An 18,449-nucleotide genomic window follows, 5' to 3' on the forward strand; every position below is an offset into this window, starting at 1 on the left:
CACTTGGTACTGCTGTTCAACTTGTAAAGAACTTACTTTTTAAAAAGTTAAGTTAATAGATCCTTAGTGTAAAAACAAAACTGTCTAACAATATATGAACCAGAAATGAGATACTTTGTTCTCGACTCATTTACTTCTAGAAGAAACCTCTGGTGTATCTTATATGTAACTTTCTCTTTTTTTTCTTTTTTTTAACTTTCTCTTTTTTATATTTATTTTACTTTATGTGTATGTTTGCTTGTATTGCACATATATGTTCCACCTGTGTGTCTGGTGGTTGTGGAGGTCAGAAGAGGGTGTCGGATCTCCTGGAACTGGAGTTACAGGTTTTTAAACCTCCATGTGGGTACTGGGAACCAGACCCAGGTCCTCTGCAAGAGCAACAAGTGCTATTAATTAGTGAGCCATTTCTTTAGCCCCAGCTTTCAAACCCTTCTGCTGTCTTCTGTGGGCTCGTAATTGAAGCTATCTTTCCAAATCAGGAGTACCTCATTACTTGTATGTGACCTTCACATTCTTTCTACCAAAAACTTCCCCTTAGAGGCTGAAAGAAGTGGGAAAGTCTTCTCGTGGTTTCTCCTTTCATTGAAATAGGCCTTGTAAAGGCATTCTATAAAATGCCTGTTTGGTAGGATAAATATAGATCCTCCAGTAGACAATGCCAGTGAATTGCTTCACACTTCTGCCAACAGTGTGTGTGAAGGTTCCATTTTACTCCACCTTCTTGCTAACATTTGGCAATTTTAGTTATTCTGGTAATTAAATTCGGTTAGGATTTTTAAATTTTTTTTTTTTTTTTGAGACGGGCTTAAATAGTCCAGACCGGTCTCAGACTTACTGTGTAGCTCAGGATGACCTTGAACTTCTGATCTTCTGCCTCTGCCTCCCAAGTACTAGGATTACAGGGGTACACAACTTTGTCTAACTTCTAATTATGATTTTAGTTAGTATTTTCCTGTTGTCTCTGGTTTGAATGTGATTTGTATATTTATTAACCATTTAAATGTCTTTTTGGAATTTCCATGAAAGTTTCTTGCTTTCCACTGGGTTATCTTTTTGTTGTTTGTAAGAAGTCTTTTAAAAATTTTATTGGCATTACTTGTGTGTGTCTGTGTGTGTACACATGTGCATGCAAGTGTCTTAGGAGGCCAGAACAGGTCATAGGATCCCCTGGAGTTGTAGTCACAAGTGATTGTGACCTGCCTGGCATAAGTGCTGAGAAACAAACTCATGTCTTCTGGAAAGGAAGAAAGCACTCATTTTTTTTCAAGACTGGGTTTCTCTGTATAACAGCTCTGTCTGTCCTGGAACTCTCTCTGTAAATCAGACTGGCCTCAAATTCTCAGAGATTCACCTGTGTCTGCCTCCCAAAAGGCATGTACCACCACTGCCTGGCTTCCATTCTTTTTATCTAATTTTCTTAAGAAATATGGGGCTGGAGAGATGGCTCAGCGGTTAAGAGCATTGCCTGCTCTTCCAAAGGTCCTGAGTTAAATTCCCGGCAACCACATGGTGGCTCACAACCATCTGTAATGAGGTCTGGTGCCCTCTTCTGGCCTGCAGGCATACACACAGACAGATTATTGTATACATAATAAATAAATAAATAAATAAATATTTAAAAAAAGAAATAAAGGAAGCAACTCATCCTACGTGTGACGACTTTTTTTGTAGCTGTAACTTCACATTTAGGTCTAGAGTTGGAGTGGGCAGCCCCTTGGTAATGGTGGCAGAACAGCTCTGTGGCAGCCCCTTGTGGTACTCATTCCTGGGGCTAATGGTTACATCTGGGGAGGGGCTGCTTGACTTCCTGACCAGCTTTTATTTCTGATCTGGATAAACTGAAACAAATTTAGTGACAAGTTACTATAAAAGGGAACAAAAAAGATCCTATAAATGGACATCCAAATTGGGGGGGGGGTGGCAATTTGCTTAAATCTTTAAACATATTTTTGTGTAATGCAACGAGACACCAAAAATTGTTTGTCCTAGTTGATGTGTTTCAGAAATCAGTTCCTTAGTGTTGGTAAGAAAGAGTGTAAGACCTTTGCTACCCAACTCACTTCCATGAGGACCAAATGAAACCTTTCTTCTCACAAGTGGGGAATACATCATGGTGCTGTTGGAGACAGGGTTTTATGTTGGTGAAGTCTTGAGTTGTAGTGCTCTTCCATGTGCCACTGCGCCTGGTCAGCATGTTTTCATTTACTGTTTGTCATCATCCATACCCTGAAGCTGATTTATCCTTCAGCACTCTAAGCAGAGTGGAACGCCCTGATACCTACTGTAATGCATCAAAATTTAATTTGGCTGTGCAGAATGGATGCTTAAAACATTGTGTTGAGAAGTTTAGAACTGGAGGCATAGCATAGAGGTTTTTCTCTAGGGTGGCCCAACCCAGGGTCCATCCTCAGCAGTGCAATGAAATAAAAAAAATATTCCTCTTGCCTGGGAATTTTAATTTCACTTTCTGATGAATTTTGTGAGCTTCTTTTATTAGTTCAATAGTGAATAAGTATATTTTTATTAACTTACCGTTTTTAAACTTGGTGTTTTTTTGTGATATTTGTGTTTATTTTCTAGGAATTACCCAACTCTGTCTTTCTGGTGATGGAGGTAGGTAGTCTACCAGTATTGACAAGTAAGTATTAATAAAGTTGATTGAATGATTTAGATTCTGCTTCATAAAGAATGTAAAATTTAATTGTTTTAATTAGATAATTAAAATACATTAAAATTAGATTTTATTTTCCAAATTATTTTTAAATTAAAATAAACAGAATGATTAAATTCATTTTGAATAAATGTCCTTATTTTAATTACTTTTTAAAATTAAATTGCATTTTATTGGCTGGGCATGGTGTCACTTGCATGTAATTCCATTAGAGGCAGAGATAGGTGGATCTCTGTGAGTTTGAGGCTAGCCTAGTCTATAAGCCAAGAGTTCTTGCGGGGCGGTGGTGGCACATGCCCTTAATTCCAGCACTCGGGAGGCAGAGGCAGGTGGATCTCTGTGAGTTTGAGGCCAACCTGGTCTACAAGAGCTAGTTCTAGGACAGGCTTCAGAGCTACAGAGAAACCTTGTCTTGAAAAACTGAAAAAAAAAATTAAATCAACATTTTATTTATTTATTTATTTATTTATTTATTTATTTATTTATTTATTTATTTATTTATTGTATGCATCTATCAGTGAGAGGGTGGACACTGGCTTGGAGATCAAAGGAATTGGGGGCATTGGCTTTCTCTATTCTCCATCCATCATGAGAGATTCTACTCAGGTCACACTTGGCACTGGGTCTCTTCAAATACCTTTTTTTTTTCTTTCTAAACCTAAAATATTTTTGTTGTTGATTTTCTTTGAGACAGGTCTCACACTGTGTATCTTAGCTGGCATAGAACTTACCTTATAGTTCAGGCTGTCCTTGAACTCACAGAGATCTGCCTACCTCTGCCTTCCAAGTGCTGGGATTAAAGAAATACATTGCCTTGTCATGATATAAAATAGTTTATCTTAATCACAATAGCAATTTCTTTTGACATTGATTACTTTTTCTTTTACATTTCAGTATTGCAATGGTGGAGACCTGGCAGATTATTTGCAAGGTAATTTTATTCCTGCATTTACTGTGTGTGTGTGTGTGTGTGTTTGTGTGTGTATAAGGGAGGGGGGGAGCATGTGCAGGAGACCAAGTGGGTCTCAAAATGGAAGTCAAGTTGTCAGGTTTGATGATAGACATTTTTCTTTTCCCGCTGAACCATCTCACTAACCCTGCAAGGTAAATTTATGTTTATCTGTCAATATTCAATAAAGAGCAGTCTGTTTCATTCTGTGAGGTTTTTCTGAAACTTGTCCCAAACTTGTGTAGAAATACTCAATAAATATTTGTGTGCTTGTTTAACTGGTAGTCGTTTTGCTGATTTTCTAAACTTACACATATATTGAACTTTTTCTCTCTGACAATGAGGAAGGAGATTAGAGAAGGGGCTTTCCCCAGGATGGAAGAAACCAAATAGATTTTTTTTTTCAAAATGTACAGCTGGTTTGCCATCAGTGACCCATTAATTTCTTTTGTTTCTTTAAAAATAGATTTGTTAGCTGGGCAGTGGTGTTACACACCTTTAATTCCAGCACTTGGGAGGCAGAGGCAGAGACAGGCAGATCTCTGAGTTTGAGGCCAGCCTGGTCTACAGAGTGAGCTCCAGGACAACCAAGGCTTCACAGAGAAACCCTGTCTCAAAAAATACAAAAACAAAAAGCATTTTTTTAAACCATGAAAGTTGAAGGAGGAATGAGTGGGAGAAGAGATGTGGAAAGGTAATGAGGGTTATATGATCTATATGTGTGTACATATACAAAACATCATTACTATGTATAATTAATATATGTTAATAAGAGGCCAGAGACATGACCCCGTGGGTGAAGCTACTTGCTGCCAGGGTTGACAGCCTGAGTTCAGTACTCAGGGTTCCACGTGGTGAAAGGAAAGAACATATCCTCTTAAGTTGTCTGCTGACCTCCATATGTGTGCTTCCTGCCCACTAAATGAATAAGTAAATATTACTTAAAATTTTAATATATGCTAATACAAACATTTGAAAAATTAAAATCATAGTCAATGGGGCAGGAGAGATGACTCAGTGATTAAGACCTGGGTTCAGTTCCCAGCATCTACATGGCGGCTCAAAACAATCACTAACTGTAGTTAGAGGGGATCTGATGCCTTCTTATGGTCTTTCTTAGCACCAGGCTTGCATGTGGTGCACATATATACATGCAAGCAAGATACCTATACACATAGTAATTAAATTTAAAAACTTATAGTCAAAGGATATATTTATATGGACATTTCTTACAATTTAAAAAGCCAGTAATATAATAAGGAATTAAAAATACTGAAATTATTTTGTGGTAGATTTTAGTACTAAATGACACTTGAAATTCTAACCCCAAATGTGTGCAACATATGTGTGTGTATATGTTTGTATGTGTGTGTGTCCCATATCAGATACCCTGCATATCAAGTATTTATATTACAATTCATAACAGCAAAATTGCAGTTATAAAATAACAAAATAATTTTATGGTTAGGGAGTCACCACAGCATATGAGAGGGTCACAGAATTAGGAAGGTTGAGGACTGCTGATATAGACATTGATTTGACTCATCCACTCACATACAGTAAGAAAAATATATCTTGGTGGTTTTTGTTTGTTTGTTTGGTTTTGGTTTTTTAAGACAGGGTTTCTCTGTGTAACAGTCTTAGTTGTCCTGGAACTAGCTCTTGTAGACCAGGCTGGCATCCAACTCACAGATATCCACCTGCCTCTGCCTCTCTAGTGTTAGGATTAAAGGCATGTACCACTCATTACTGCCCCAGTAGTATCTTGGCGTTTATAAGAAAGTAGATGTAGAAGAATGTATGCCAAATTTTTAAAATTTATTTTATTTATTTTAAGGTTTATTTTTATGTGTATTTGGTATCTCGCCTACATGTGTATTTGTGTGAAGGTGTTGGATCCATTGGAATTAAAGTTATAGGCAGTTGTGAGCTGCCATGTGGGTACTGGAAATTGAACCTGGGTCCCCTAAAAGAGCAACCAGTGCTCTTAACTGCTGAGCCATCTCTCTGACCCATATTCCAGATTTTTAAAATTTTATTTTGTTATTATTATTTTGTACTAATGGGTTGTTCTGCCTGCATATGTTTGTATACCCTGGGCATGAAGCCTCCAGAGGCAGGAGAGGGTGTTAGATTCCCTGACTGGAGATACAGATGGCTCTAATCCACCATGTAGGACCTAGAGTTCAAACCTGAGTCCTCTAGTAGAGTAACTAGTGAATTCTCTCAACTGTTGAATCATCTCTCCAGCCCCCTCCCCAGTTTTGAAATCCTGGAACTTACTGTGTAGACCAGGATGGCCTTGAAGTCACAGAGATCTGCCTACCTCTGCCTCCTGAGTGCTGGAGTCAGATGTTTTAAGAGTTGCATGTGGCTCCGGTTGGCATTGAACTGTACCAAGCTAAAGACTTCAAATTCTTGTTGATTTTCAGACAGGGCATCACTCTGTTTCTGTACCACGATGGCCTCAAATTTGCAGAAATCTACCTGTCTCTGCCTCCTGAGTGCTGGGATCATATGCCAGTACACCAGGCACATTCTTTAGTGTTCATAGATATAGGAGATTTCACTTTCTATGTTTAGAGTACATTGAAATTTTTATATAGACTAGGTGTGATGGTGCATACCTTTCATCCCAACCAGCACTGGGAGGCAAAGGCAGGTGGACCTATGAGTTCAAGGCCAACCTGGTCTTACTTAGTGAATACTAGGACAGCCAGGGCTGTGTAGAGAGAATCTGTCTCAAAGCGGGAGGGGGATATTAGGAAAAAGAGCCTCAGAGGAGAAGATAAGAACAGCCTGGATAGGAAAGTAATTTGGTAATTTTTAAATCATGGAGATTGACTTTTTTCAATGATCTTTTTTTTTAATTGGCTTTTTGAGACAGGGTTTCTCTGTGGCTTTGGAGCCTGTCCTGAAACTAGCTCTTGTAAACCAGGCTGGCCTTGAACTTACAGAGATCCGCCTGTCTCTGCCTCCCAAGTGCTAGGATTAAAGGTGTGTGCTACCACTGCCTGGCTCAGACTTTTTTCAATGATCTTAAGGATCAATGATCAACAGGTTATTAAAGTATTTTTAAACCATAAAGTATCAGTTGGCATATTATTAAAGTAATTTTAAAGCTATAGGATTTCACTTACTACAGATGTCAATGTTATTTTTACCTTTTACACAATTGAAAATGCTATTCTAAGAATTGTATGGACAGAAATATTCTCACAAAGGATTCAGAGATTTGATGTGTATGTGTGTGTTTGTATGAATGTATGTCACATATGTGCAGTTTCCTGTGGGGGCCAGAAGAGCTCACTTGGATGCTCCTGAAACTGGAGTGAGAGGTAATTTTTAGTCACAAGATGTGGGTGCTGAGAACTAAACTTGGTATTCTTAATTGTGAGTCATCTCTCCAGTCCATATTGAAGGATTTAAATCTTTCATGTAGATTCAGGAGATTGTACTTGAGACATTTTAGATTCTTTACTATAGAAAATTTATATTTTTATACCTAACTATATTTATGTGTACATTATATGCTAGGCTTTTTGAATTTTCCAATATTAAGTATGTTGTTTTGTATTATCACAACTACTTTATGAAGTCAGTCTCATCAAACTTATAAAGAAGAGGGATTGTCTTCCAGAATCACACATGGGGCAGGAGCTGGTATTTTAAAAGCCTTACACCCTACACCACGCTGTTAGTCTGTAGCCTCTCCAAATGCTGTGAAAGTTACTGAATAATTATTACAGGAGTGGAAAGATGACTGCTTAAAGGTCTCTTCACTTACCCTGTGAGAGACAAGAACAGAGACAATGCTACACAGAGCTCCCTGACAAGAGGTTCCACAGAAGGATTTCATTGTCTTTCGTTTGTGCCCATGCGCTGCCTGGTACTAAACTTGAACATTTTTCCTAGGTATGACCCATGTAAAAGGGAACTTACTTTTATCTATAAAGGACATTGCATTTGTTGAGCACCTCTTATGTTCAGAACTGTGCTATAGGAACCTTGAAATGGGAAAAATGGGAAATAAAAAAGACATCAAAAACAAAATCACAAATCAGTTCTCTTTAACAGATCAGGTACCATTTTTTGAGAACCCTGTTACCTCTTCATAGATATTTGTTGTTAAATTAACAAAAGGAATACATACGAATCCCAGTTATTTATTTCCTGCCTCCTTAACAGCTGAATTCTTTTAGTGGAATGAAGATTTGATTTTGTGTGTTTAAATATTTATGTGACTCCTTTTCCACCAGCGAAAGGAACTCTCAGTGAAGACACCATCCGAGTGTTTCTTCACCAGATTGCAGCAGCCATGCGCATCCTGCACAGCAAAGGTGTCATCCACAGGGACCTCAAACCTCAGAATATCTTGTTGTCTTATGCCAATCGGAGGAAGTCGAATGTCAGTGGTATTCGTATCAAAATAGGTAAACAGCCATATATTGCTTTATGGAAAGGACATTTTTTTCAGACAGTATTTTTAGATCATTTTAGTTCAGATTTGTTAGACTGATGGATTTTATTGATGCTGTTTTGAAATTGTTACAGGGTTCATTGAGATCTGTTTAGATACATGAATCTTTTTTCTAACTCTAACAAGGGCTAGATGCCAAGCCTGCTTCTCCAGGAGGGGAGCTGATATAGTATACTTACAGACAGTGGGTCACTTACATGGCACAGATGTCCAAAGGGCCTCACTCATTCTTTGCTGAGACTTTTAGTGCTTGAGAGAGTTCAAATTCTAAGTGTGGCATTGATGTTTGATGAGAGCTATGTTAATAATTTATTATAAGTAGCATCTTCACTTGGCAAGGATCAAGGATCCTTGGTCAAATAGCTAGTAAAATAGTGATCCTTGGTTAATTAGCTAGTAAAGTAGTGACTTACATCGTTGACTGTTGTTATTTTTAACTTCTTTAAATTGAGATAGCTACTTGTTTTCCTTTGGTGTACAGACTTTCAAGAAATACTTTATTTTTCACAGTTCTTTTGTTCCTTGTTTGTCTTACAAAATTATATATTTGTAAAGTGTGAGCAAAGTATCATTTGTTCTTTTAATTTTTTTAATTTTGTGAAACAGCTGATTTTGGTTTTGCACGTTATCTACATAGTAACACAATGGCAGCAACACTGTGTGGATCCCCAATGTACATGGTGAGTGAGAAGAGCTTCTCTATTTGATCTGAACAATGATTTATATTGTTGCTGTTAATTATGTTAGCAGTGATTCCATCACACAGACACCTTGCTTTAGCTTTGTGGACTGAAATGTTGTTCTATATTTGTTTTTAGTTTTCTGAGTCTTTTTAAATTGTATTTTTCTATGTGGATGAATGTTTTCCAGTACATATGTCTGTGCACCACATGGATGCAGTGTCTGAGGAGGCCAAAAGAATGGTATCAGATGCTCTAGAACTGGAGTTGCCGCAGTTGTAAGCTATGTGGGTTCTGGGGATTGAACCTGGATACTTTGGAAGAGCACCTACTGCTTTTAACTGCTGAGCTATCTCTCCATCTCTCCATCCTCCTGTTTTGGCCTAGAACTCACTTTGTAGACCAGGTTGCCCTCAAATCCACAGAGATACACCTGTCTGCCCCCTAAGTGCTGGAATTAGAGGTGTGTGCTGCCATGCCTGGCCCTGCTTTTTTTTTAAAGATCAATTATGATAGAAATCCCTAAATGCTGGCTATTTTGTTGTTGCTGTGATGGAACACCATGAGCAAAAGCAGCTCGTGGAAGGAAGAATTTATTTTATTTTGACTATGATTCCAGAGGGATAGGGTCCACAATGGCAAGACAAGCATGGCAGTAGACCGCTGAAGCAGGAGGATGGCTGATCACATGTTCACAAGCAGGAAGCCAGTAAGTTAGGGAAAGCAGGAAGTGGGGTGAAGCTATAATCCCTCAGAGCCATACTTCCTTCAGCAAGGTTCTGTATCATAAAAGTTCTATAACCTCCACAAACAACACCATGTTCTGGGGGCCAGGGGCTCAAATACATGAGCCTGTAAGAATGTTTATCATTCAAACCACAACACTCTGTTAGAGTCAATTGAAAATAAAAATTTATATAATACTGTCATAGTATACTTAATGTGTAATAATTAAGAATACTTACAGAAATCTGGATAGTGGTGGCACCTTGAATCCCAGCACTCAGGAAGCAGAGACTGGCGGAGCTCTGTGAGTTCAAGGTCAGCCTGGTCTACAAAATGAGTTCCAGGACAGCCAGAGGTACACAGAAATCCTCTCTCGAAAAACAAACAAAAAAAAGTCTAGTTTTATTTAAATAGGATTTACTTTTTAAATATTTTAATATATTTAAATATATTGCTTGTATATAATAACATCTATACTTTAATAGCATTCTAAAAATTCTTAAGTATGAAATTAGGTCAGGGCAGGACTTGGCATAATATGCCTCGAATCCCAGCATTTAGGAAGTGAAGGTAGAAAGATTAAGAGTTAAGAGCAACCTGTGCTATGTATAGCAAGACTATGCCTCAAAAAAGAAAAAGGGGGAAAAAAAGAAATTTTAGCCTGGAACAGAGTATTTTGGCTGGTTATTAAAGAAAGTTGACTCTCTGGGGAATATAGCTTAGTGAGGCCCTGGGATCAATCATCTGAACCATGAGAAGTGGGGAAAAGACTGAACTAAGACATTTACTAGGGGAACAGAAAGAACATGCAACAATTAAGAGCACTCATTGCTCTTGCAGAGGACTGGGTTCAATTCCTGGCACCCTTTCAATGGTTCCCAACCACTTATAACTCCAGTTCCAAGGGAACGATACCCTTTTCTGGCCTCTGAGGATACTGCACACATGTGACACAGACACACATGCAGGCAAAACATCTATATAAAATGAAAAAAATTAAATACTGGGAACAAGTGTTATGTATGGAAAATAGTTTCACATTAAGTATAGTTGATCTCTTTAATGTTTGTTTACTTGATTTTTTATTTTTGGAAGGGGGGTAGGTTTTATTTTGAGACAGGGTCTCTCTATGTAACTTTGGTTGGCCTGAAACTTGCTCTATAAACCAGACTGGTCTCAGACTTAGAGATCTGCCTTCTGAGTGCTGGGATTAAAGTCATGTGCCACTATGTTTGGCAGTGGTGTGTATTTTAAAAACAATACTTGCTGAGACTGACAAACTACATAAAACAAATTGCCACTGCTTTTTGTTCTTATTGTACTTTTTTTATGAGTCAGGGTTGCTCAAGCTTGTGAATCCTCAGTCTCCCAAGTATTAGGATGATAAGCATGTCCCTCTACACCTGACTGTCTTTGATTTTAAGATAGGGGTTTTTTGTTGTTTTTTATTTGTTTGTTTGTTTCTTGTTTTTAGTTTTTGAGACAAGGTCTCTCTGTAGCTTTGGAGCCTGTTCTGGAACTAGCTCTTGTAGACCAGGCTGGCCTCAAACTTACAGAGATCCGCCTGCCTCTGCCTCCTGAGTGCTGGGATTAAAAGCGTGCACCACCAGCACCCATCAGTATATATTTTCTTTATTACTATAATGCTCATTCTTTGTATCCATTATAATATATAGACATACTTGTTTCTTTTGTCATGCAACATTGTATTGTAATTCTAAGTATCATTCTATCAGGGTAATATCACAATATGTTAACATTTTTATTTTGTAAAATAAAATGATCAGATTGTCAGTGAATCAATGTATGCACATGAAGACTGTAACTAACAGTTCGTGTCTCTTGAATTTTTTGAAGGCTCCTGAGGTTATTATGTCTCAACATTATGATGCTAAGGCAGATTTATGGAGCATAGGAACAGTGATCTATCAATGCCTAGTTGGAAAACCACCTTTTCAGGTAGCCTCACTTTTTCTTATGTTCTAGGTTCTAGTATCTTCTAATTTGAAGTTACCTTTGATGTATAAAATAAGGATTACTTTGAAATCAGTAGGCTTTAGGCTCTTCTGTGATTTATTTGATTTTGTTACAGGTAATGCTGTGGGAGCCAGGGTGATGCTTTCCCTTTCTATTTGCTTGCCTTTGTAGTTGGACTGACATGAAGTTTGTTGGATGTTTTCTTGGCTAGTAGCATAGAGTCAGGGCTAGCTAGCCCTAAGATGAATGGTAACAAACCTCTTCCTGTTAGCCTGATTTCAGGGTCAGGGAATCCAGATGAGGTGGGCACTGTTCTGATGGGTCATAGAAAACTTATCTCCTACATCTCCTGGCACTTTGTGGATGAGAGGGGAATAATTACTGAATTTTTGATTCTTCCTCATCTCCTTTTCTTATTAAGAGCCTGATCTTCAGAGGATATGTCGACATCTCTTGAGTTCATATTATAATGTTATAATTTTTTAGTTTTACTATTTTTTTTTCAGACAGGGTTTTTCTGTAGCTTTGGAGCCTGTCCTGGAACTCGTCTGTAGACCAGACTGACCTCGAACTCACAGAGATCCATCTGCTTCTGCCTCCCAAGTACTAGGATTAGAGGCATGCTTGTGCCTGGCTGTTTTATTAATTTTTTAACCTGAAAATTCTTAACCTAGCATGGGTATAAAGAGTGAAATTCTTTACCCAGCATGTTATAATAAGAAACCAGTAACTCAGTCAAGTTACTTGCTTTGCATTCCCAGTGTGGTACCTAGGTAGAGGAAGTTTCACGGATCCAGCCACTCTTCCTGTAAGAGTGCTACTGTTAGGGAGAGACAGTATCAGCAATATACTCGTTTTTGTTTTTTGTTTTTTTATTTCTTGAGTCCCTTGAAAGTCATACAGTAAAACACACCTAGGTTTTACACAGCAGTAATGTTACTGGGTAGGCTGTGTAACCTCCAGAGTAACAACTCTTCTCTTCAGGCTCCTTGGATGGTCTGAATATATTGTACCAATATTATCTATGTTTTTAAAGTCTTTTGTGCCCAGCAACCCATTCGTGGTCAGTCTATAGCTCTCAGGGTCAGTATCAATAACATTCTGCAGTAGGAACAGGTTTGGAAGTTTTGCTCCCCCCATTTAGAAAGTTAACTTTTTCTTTTCTTAAATAGGCTAATAGTCCTCAAGACCTAAGGATGTTTTATGAAAAAAACAGGAGCTTAATGCCTAGGTAGGTGATTAAAATTTATTCAAATTTTACTGGGTTTTATTTTTTTTAATTTTATGTACTTAAGTAGTAGTCTTTCTCTGTAGCCCATTTAGCCTTAAGCCCACGATCTTCCTACTTTACCTTTATGAGTGTAATTAAAGAGGGATAACCATCATTCCTGTCTAGTCTGGGTTCACTATTCATGAATGCAGTGTTATTTATTTAAACTTCATAGTTTTTGCATTTCTGTTGATGAGTCTTTTTCAATTTATAGTAATGTTATAATAGGAAGTTAGAAAGTTTCTAACACACCATAAATACATAGGCAGTAGTGTGTCATTTGTTATTTGTTTTTTAAAATGCAAATTTAAGAAAAATCATCACAGAACTTCTATGTGTTACTTGTGTAGAGGGAGATAGACACAGGTTCATAAAGCAAAAAGTAAATTCCTACCTAGGCTCTGGACATTCTGTAGAAAAATTATTGTGTATTTTTTCAAATGCTCTTTGTGGGAGTTCTTTACACACATGCTTGAGAGAACGTGTGTGTGTGTGTGTGTGTGTGTGTGTGTGTGTACATGCAGAGTGAGATAAATTACATTTTGAGTTGTATTTTCTTTCTTTTTTAAGATTGGTTCTCTGAATAATCTTTCCTATATGATGAAGCTGTGTAAAAGTGTAAACAGATTACCTTTCCCATAAAGGGGAGAAGACCAATTAGCTATTTTAACTTATATTAGTCTTTTCATTAATGAAGTTGGCTCATTTTTATTTGCCCTAATAGCTTTTACTAGCTTGTATACCATGGCGTGCGTGTGCGTGTGTGTGTGTATTTCTGTTCTGTTCCACATTTTTTCAGTTGCTTTGCTATTTTAATATTGGCTTTTGGAAATTGGATTCCCTGTCAGTTGTATTTGATTAAACTTTGCTCTTTTCTAGACAGAACTGAAGGTTATTTTTTTCTTTAGAAACTCTTATAGCAACTGTTAATACAAGTTGTGTTAAAACTCAGGCTCTCTGTTTTAGAAGATTCTTGTAAATAACAATGTTTAGCACATGCAGGGATATGTTCTAATTGCTGATAATTATCAAAAGTTAGTATAGTGCCTTTTTCCTCACTTCAAACTATGAAGCTTCATCAGGTCTTCTTGTTATAGATGTAATATTTGTGAAAGTGTATATGCATTTTCATTTACCAGGATGAAGGCAAAAGTAATGTAGTTAAGTACATAGAAACTCACCACTTACATTGTCTTTTACTTCAGTATTCCCAGAGAAACATCACCTTACTTGGCTAATCTCCTTTTGGGTTTGCTTCAGAGAAATCAAAAGGATAGAATGGACTTTGGTAAGTAATAGCTTCAAGCTTTATGTATTTTCTAATTTTATATTTTCTGAGAATTGTATAGATCGCATAGAGTTATCATAGAAAAATAAAGGTCCATTTTGCTTTTGGTTGTCTTTTTTCCTTTCACTGTTTTAATAAAGACTCATCAAGTGCTCCTCATGTTCCAGGGATGTGGGGTAGAGCAGTAAAGAAAACTGTGTCTTCTAGCAGTTAACAGTCTGAGAAGGAGAGAGATAATGAGCTGTAAACTGTAACTGTGGTTGTGTTAGAAGGTGCAGCTACTGTGCAAAAGTAGAACAAAGGAAGAGATAAAGAATGAGGAGCTAAAATTTTAAATAGGGTGGTCCACAGCTCTGGATGTCCTAGAATTCACTTTGTAGAACAGGCTGGCCTTGAACTCACAGAGGTTCACCAGCCTCTGCCTCCCAGAGTGCTGGGATTAAAGATGTGTGCCACCACCACCTGACTAGAGTCTTAATATTAACATAAGTATCTACTACTTCTGATATCCATATGGGTTTAAGTTACTATTCCATATCATTTTTTTTTGCTCTGATAGATTTCTGTTTCTCTCTGCCTTTTGTGGTCTTATTGGTTTATTTATCTAGTTGTCAATATGGTTTAATTGTGTCTTAGCATTTAATGGCTGAGACATCTCTCCAGCCCTAGCCAATGTCTTTTCTAAAGGTTGTATTCTCATGTTTCATTACAGAAGCATTTTTCAGCCATCCTTTTCTTGAGCAAGTTCCAGTTAAAAAATGTAAGTACTCATTTTTACTTAGAGTATGCAAGCTGAAAGAAAAATTTAGTATTTTAAAACACAAAATTAATTTTTTATTGTTTCTCAAAATTCATTGAGCATTCCCTATATACCTGTAGCCCAAATTCTAATTGGTATTAATAATGAAAACCCAGAATCTGACGTAGGGGTTAATGCTGAAGATCAGAGAAGCAGAGTGGTCAGCTACTAGCGAGTTCTTACCTCTACCAATGCTAAGACTGAAGGGGCAACCCTGTCCTCAAACTGTATATCTAGATTTGTCTCCACCAAACCTCAGACTGTACTGAGCTCCTGTCTCCTCTTGCCTTATATTCCTCTCTCTGCCCAGGCATATCACTCCTGTCTTCACCTCCCAAGTGCTGGAATCACCTTTGTGTGAGCTTTCTTTTTCTTCTAAACAGATTCATATCTTGTGTAGCCCAGGGTGGCATTGAACTAACAGAACCATCTGCCTCTTGTCTCCTGAGTCCTGGAATTAAAGGTGTGTGCCACCAATGCCTGGCCTCTAGTGGCTTAGCTCTGCTCTCTGATCTTCAGGCAAGATTTATATGTTTAAAACATAAAATATCACTACACTCTATAATTGTGTTTGTTCAACAATAGTTTTTTCTTTCTACATCCAAATTGAAAAAGATTTAGTAACTGCTACATTTTTATTTGAAATTTTTAAAATTATTTTCATGGTGTGTGCGTGTGTGTGTGTGTGTGTGTGTGTGTGTGTGTGTGTGTGCGTGTGTGCGCGCGCACACAGAGAACAACTTGCAGGAATCAGTTCTCTCCTTCTACCCATGGGGGTCCTGGTGATCAAACTCAGGTTGTCAGGTGTGGTGGCAAGCACATTTACCTGCTAAGTCATCGCTCTAGCCCAAATTTTATATTTTTGTTAAGTTAAAATCTAAAAAATATTTATCTTTGTTATTTTTAAGCATATCTTCATGTCTGTGTGTGGATATGTACACTTGAGTGCAGGTGCCCAGGAAATCCAAAAGAGTTATAGAAGGTTGTAAGGCAATTGCTGTGGATGTTGGGAACCACACTAACACTCTTAACTCTCCTTACATTTATTTACCTAGTGTGTAGTGTGTGTGTTTGTGTATTCGTGTGTGTGCACACATGTGGAAGTTAAAGAACAACTTGGTTGGGTTCCTTATACCATGGGTTCCAGGGATCGAACTCAAGTGGTCAGGTTGGATGCCAGTACCTTTTCCTGCTGAGCCATCTGCCCAGCCATTTTTTGTTTTTCCTTTTCTTTCCCCCCTCCCCCTGGCTTCCTGGAACTTCCTCTATAGACCAGACTGACCTTTAACTTACAGAGATCTGCCTCTGAATATCATGAGTGTTGGAATTAAAGGTGTATGCCATCACTGCTTGGCTCTTTTTTCTTTCTTAAATAGTTTGTTGCATTTTTTTGTTCCATCCTTGTAACAACTAATGAATATGAATTTTGGGTTAAAATAAAATTGTAGTTGGTTTAGAGCTTGTACTATTAGGCAGATCTTACAACCCACTATAGAGAGATGCAGATTTTTGACTGTGCTTCTTCCCCAGCTTGCCCCGTCCCAGTGCCTGTGTATGCTGGCCCTATCCCTGGAAGCTCTTGCGGCAGCTCACCATCTTGTCGCTTTGCCTCTCCACCAGTAAGTTGGGTTTTATTAAAAATTATTTCAGAGTTAGGGCTTTTGTTCTCTTAGTGGGTATGTTTGCTATGGAGCTGAAGTCTAGAAGAAAGGACATCAGAGTTGGATCAAGTAGACCCGCCATTGACCCTCTGCTCTGTTAACTGTATAATTTCAGTAAAAAATGATGTGTCTGTAGACCATTTTTTTCTGAACAGTGATTATTACTACCACCTTCTTGTTCCACGTGGGAATTTAGTGATACATGCAAATAAAACATGTATCATTAGAGGTAGAAAATCAATAAGCAATTATTGTACACTGTAAATGTTCAGATTCCATAGGATTTGATGAATGAGGGAATAGCCTTGGAACTAGATGTTACTGATTTCACAGTGGTTACTAGCCCTACCACTCAAGTCCCTTCAGTCTCCTGCGGTTTTCCAGCTAATCCGTAAGGCAGTGTTCTCTCCAGTTTAAGTGCGACTTCCTTATCCCTGAAGACTTCTGATTTTCTGGTTGTTTGTCCTTCCAGCTCTATTCTCTGTTTTACCTAGTTCTTTCCTACATGTTGTTAGGGTAATCTCCAGATCTCTATTGCAGCCTTATGATCTTGAGACTTTTTATAGCTGAAGGCCCTGGGAGCTCTTGTGTCAGCTGTTGTGTTTTTACATATTAGCCAAGTAGACATGAAGTTTTTGGCTTCTGGCAGAAAGATAGGGGAGCCATAAAAGAAGGCAAATGTAAAAGCTTACGAGGAAGCTTGAAAGCTCCTGTATCCCATATTGACATGGTAATTGGATGAGTATCTTAATCTCTCTGAGCTTGTTCTTCATATGTGAAATGAATGCAGTTTACCTTAAGGATAACCGAACATAAACCCTCACCATCTATCTGACACTCAGTAAACTCACAGTCAGTGACAACTACTATTAGTATTTTCATGAGAAACTGGGTAACCACAGATAAAATAGATGCAGAGCAAAGCTTATTCCTGAAAGATGAGTTTTAGATTTAAAACCGTCAGATATGGGCTAGAAAGATGGTTCAGTGGTCAAAGTGTTGGCTGCGTAAGCATAAGGACCTCAGTTTAGATCTCCCACATCCTTGTATAGTCTGGGCATGATGGCACATGAACCTATAAACCCAGCATGGTGCAGTTTCAAAGTAGGTAGATCCCACAGGCTCACAGATCCGCCAGACTAACCAAAGAGAACCTATTTCAAAAGATAAGGTGAGAGAGGAAGGAATCCAAAGTCAACTCTAGTCTCCAGATGCACACACACAGACAAGAGCACCTGTATCCATCCATATATGTATACACATACACACATAACCAAAAATAACATAGAAAAGGGCAAAATAAACAAAAACCAAAAAAAAACCCTTTCTTTCACAACCCCGCAAATATAAACCAAATTTTAAAAGTGTGATGTGTTCATAAGGCTTACATTCCTGTAAATTTGACAGTTTTTTTCTTTTTTTTGCTTAATTTTTTTTTGGTGGGGGGGTGGTGAGACAGGATTTCTCTGTAGCTTTGGAGCCTGTCCTGGAAACTAGCTCTTGTAGACCAGGCTGGCCTCAAACTCAACAGAGATCCGCTTGCCTCTGCCTCCCAAGTGCTAGGATTAAAGGCATGCGCTACCACAGCCTGGCTAAATTTGACAGTTTAAGAGTAAAGGAAGAATGCTTTTTCCTGTATCTTTCTGGAATACTTAGGGTAAAATATTAGTTACTTTTCTTGCTGCTGTGATAAGTACCTTGAAAGAAGAAGGAGGGTTTACTTTTGCTCACAGTTGAAAGCTATACAATTCATTATGATGGGAAAGATACAGTGGCAAGAGCTGCCTAAGGCTGTGGCAGCAGGAAAAAACTTGCTCAAGGTTGTGTGTTGATCAGGAAGCAGAGAGGGCCTTGGACTAAACTATAACTTACAAGAACACACCTATGGCCAACATTGTCAACTAGGCTCCATCTCTAAAAGGTTCCATAACTTCCAAAACAGTGC

The 18,449-nt window shown here is 38.1% G+C and overlaps 1 protein-coding gene across 3 annotated transcripts in view; it reads left to right on the plus strand.

The window, feature by feature from the left end:
- The window catches only part of Ulk2 (unc-51 like autophagy activating kinase 2), a 73,278-nt gene that overhangs the window by 10,160 nt on the left and 44,669 nt on the right, over positions 1-18,449 (plus strand). Inside the window, exons 4-12 of one of the 3 annotated variants that reach the window (XM_048448183.3) lie at positions 2,584-2,616; positions 3,569-3,605; positions 7,883-8,056; positions 8,710-8,783; positions 11,367-11,468; positions 12,659-12,717; positions 13,962-14,044; positions 14,757-14,804; positions 16,374-16,462. In XM_048448183.3, the coding sequence (XP_048304140.1) occupies positions 2,584-2,616; positions 3,569-3,605; positions 7,883-8,056; positions 8,710-8,783; positions 11,367-11,468; positions 12,659-12,717; positions 13,962-14,044; positions 14,757-14,804; positions 16,374-16,462 (699 nt within the window). Of the gene's footprint in view, positions 1-2,583; positions 2,642-3,568; positions 3,606-7,882; positions 8,057-8,709; positions 8,784-11,366; positions 11,469-12,658; positions 12,718-13,961; positions 14,045-14,756; positions 14,805-16,373; positions 16,463-18,449 lie in introns of those variants that run through there. The other 2 variants (XM_048448184.3, XM_085695059.2) reach the window with 2 other exon arrangements.

This window comes from Myodes glareolus, chromosome 9, assembly GCF_982192425.1.
Source record: "Myodes glareolus chromosome 9, mMyoGla1.1, whole genome shotgun sequence".
Classification (NCBI taxonomy): Eukaryota; Metazoa; Chordata; class Mammalia; order Rodentia; family Cricetidae; genus Myodes; species Myodes glareolus.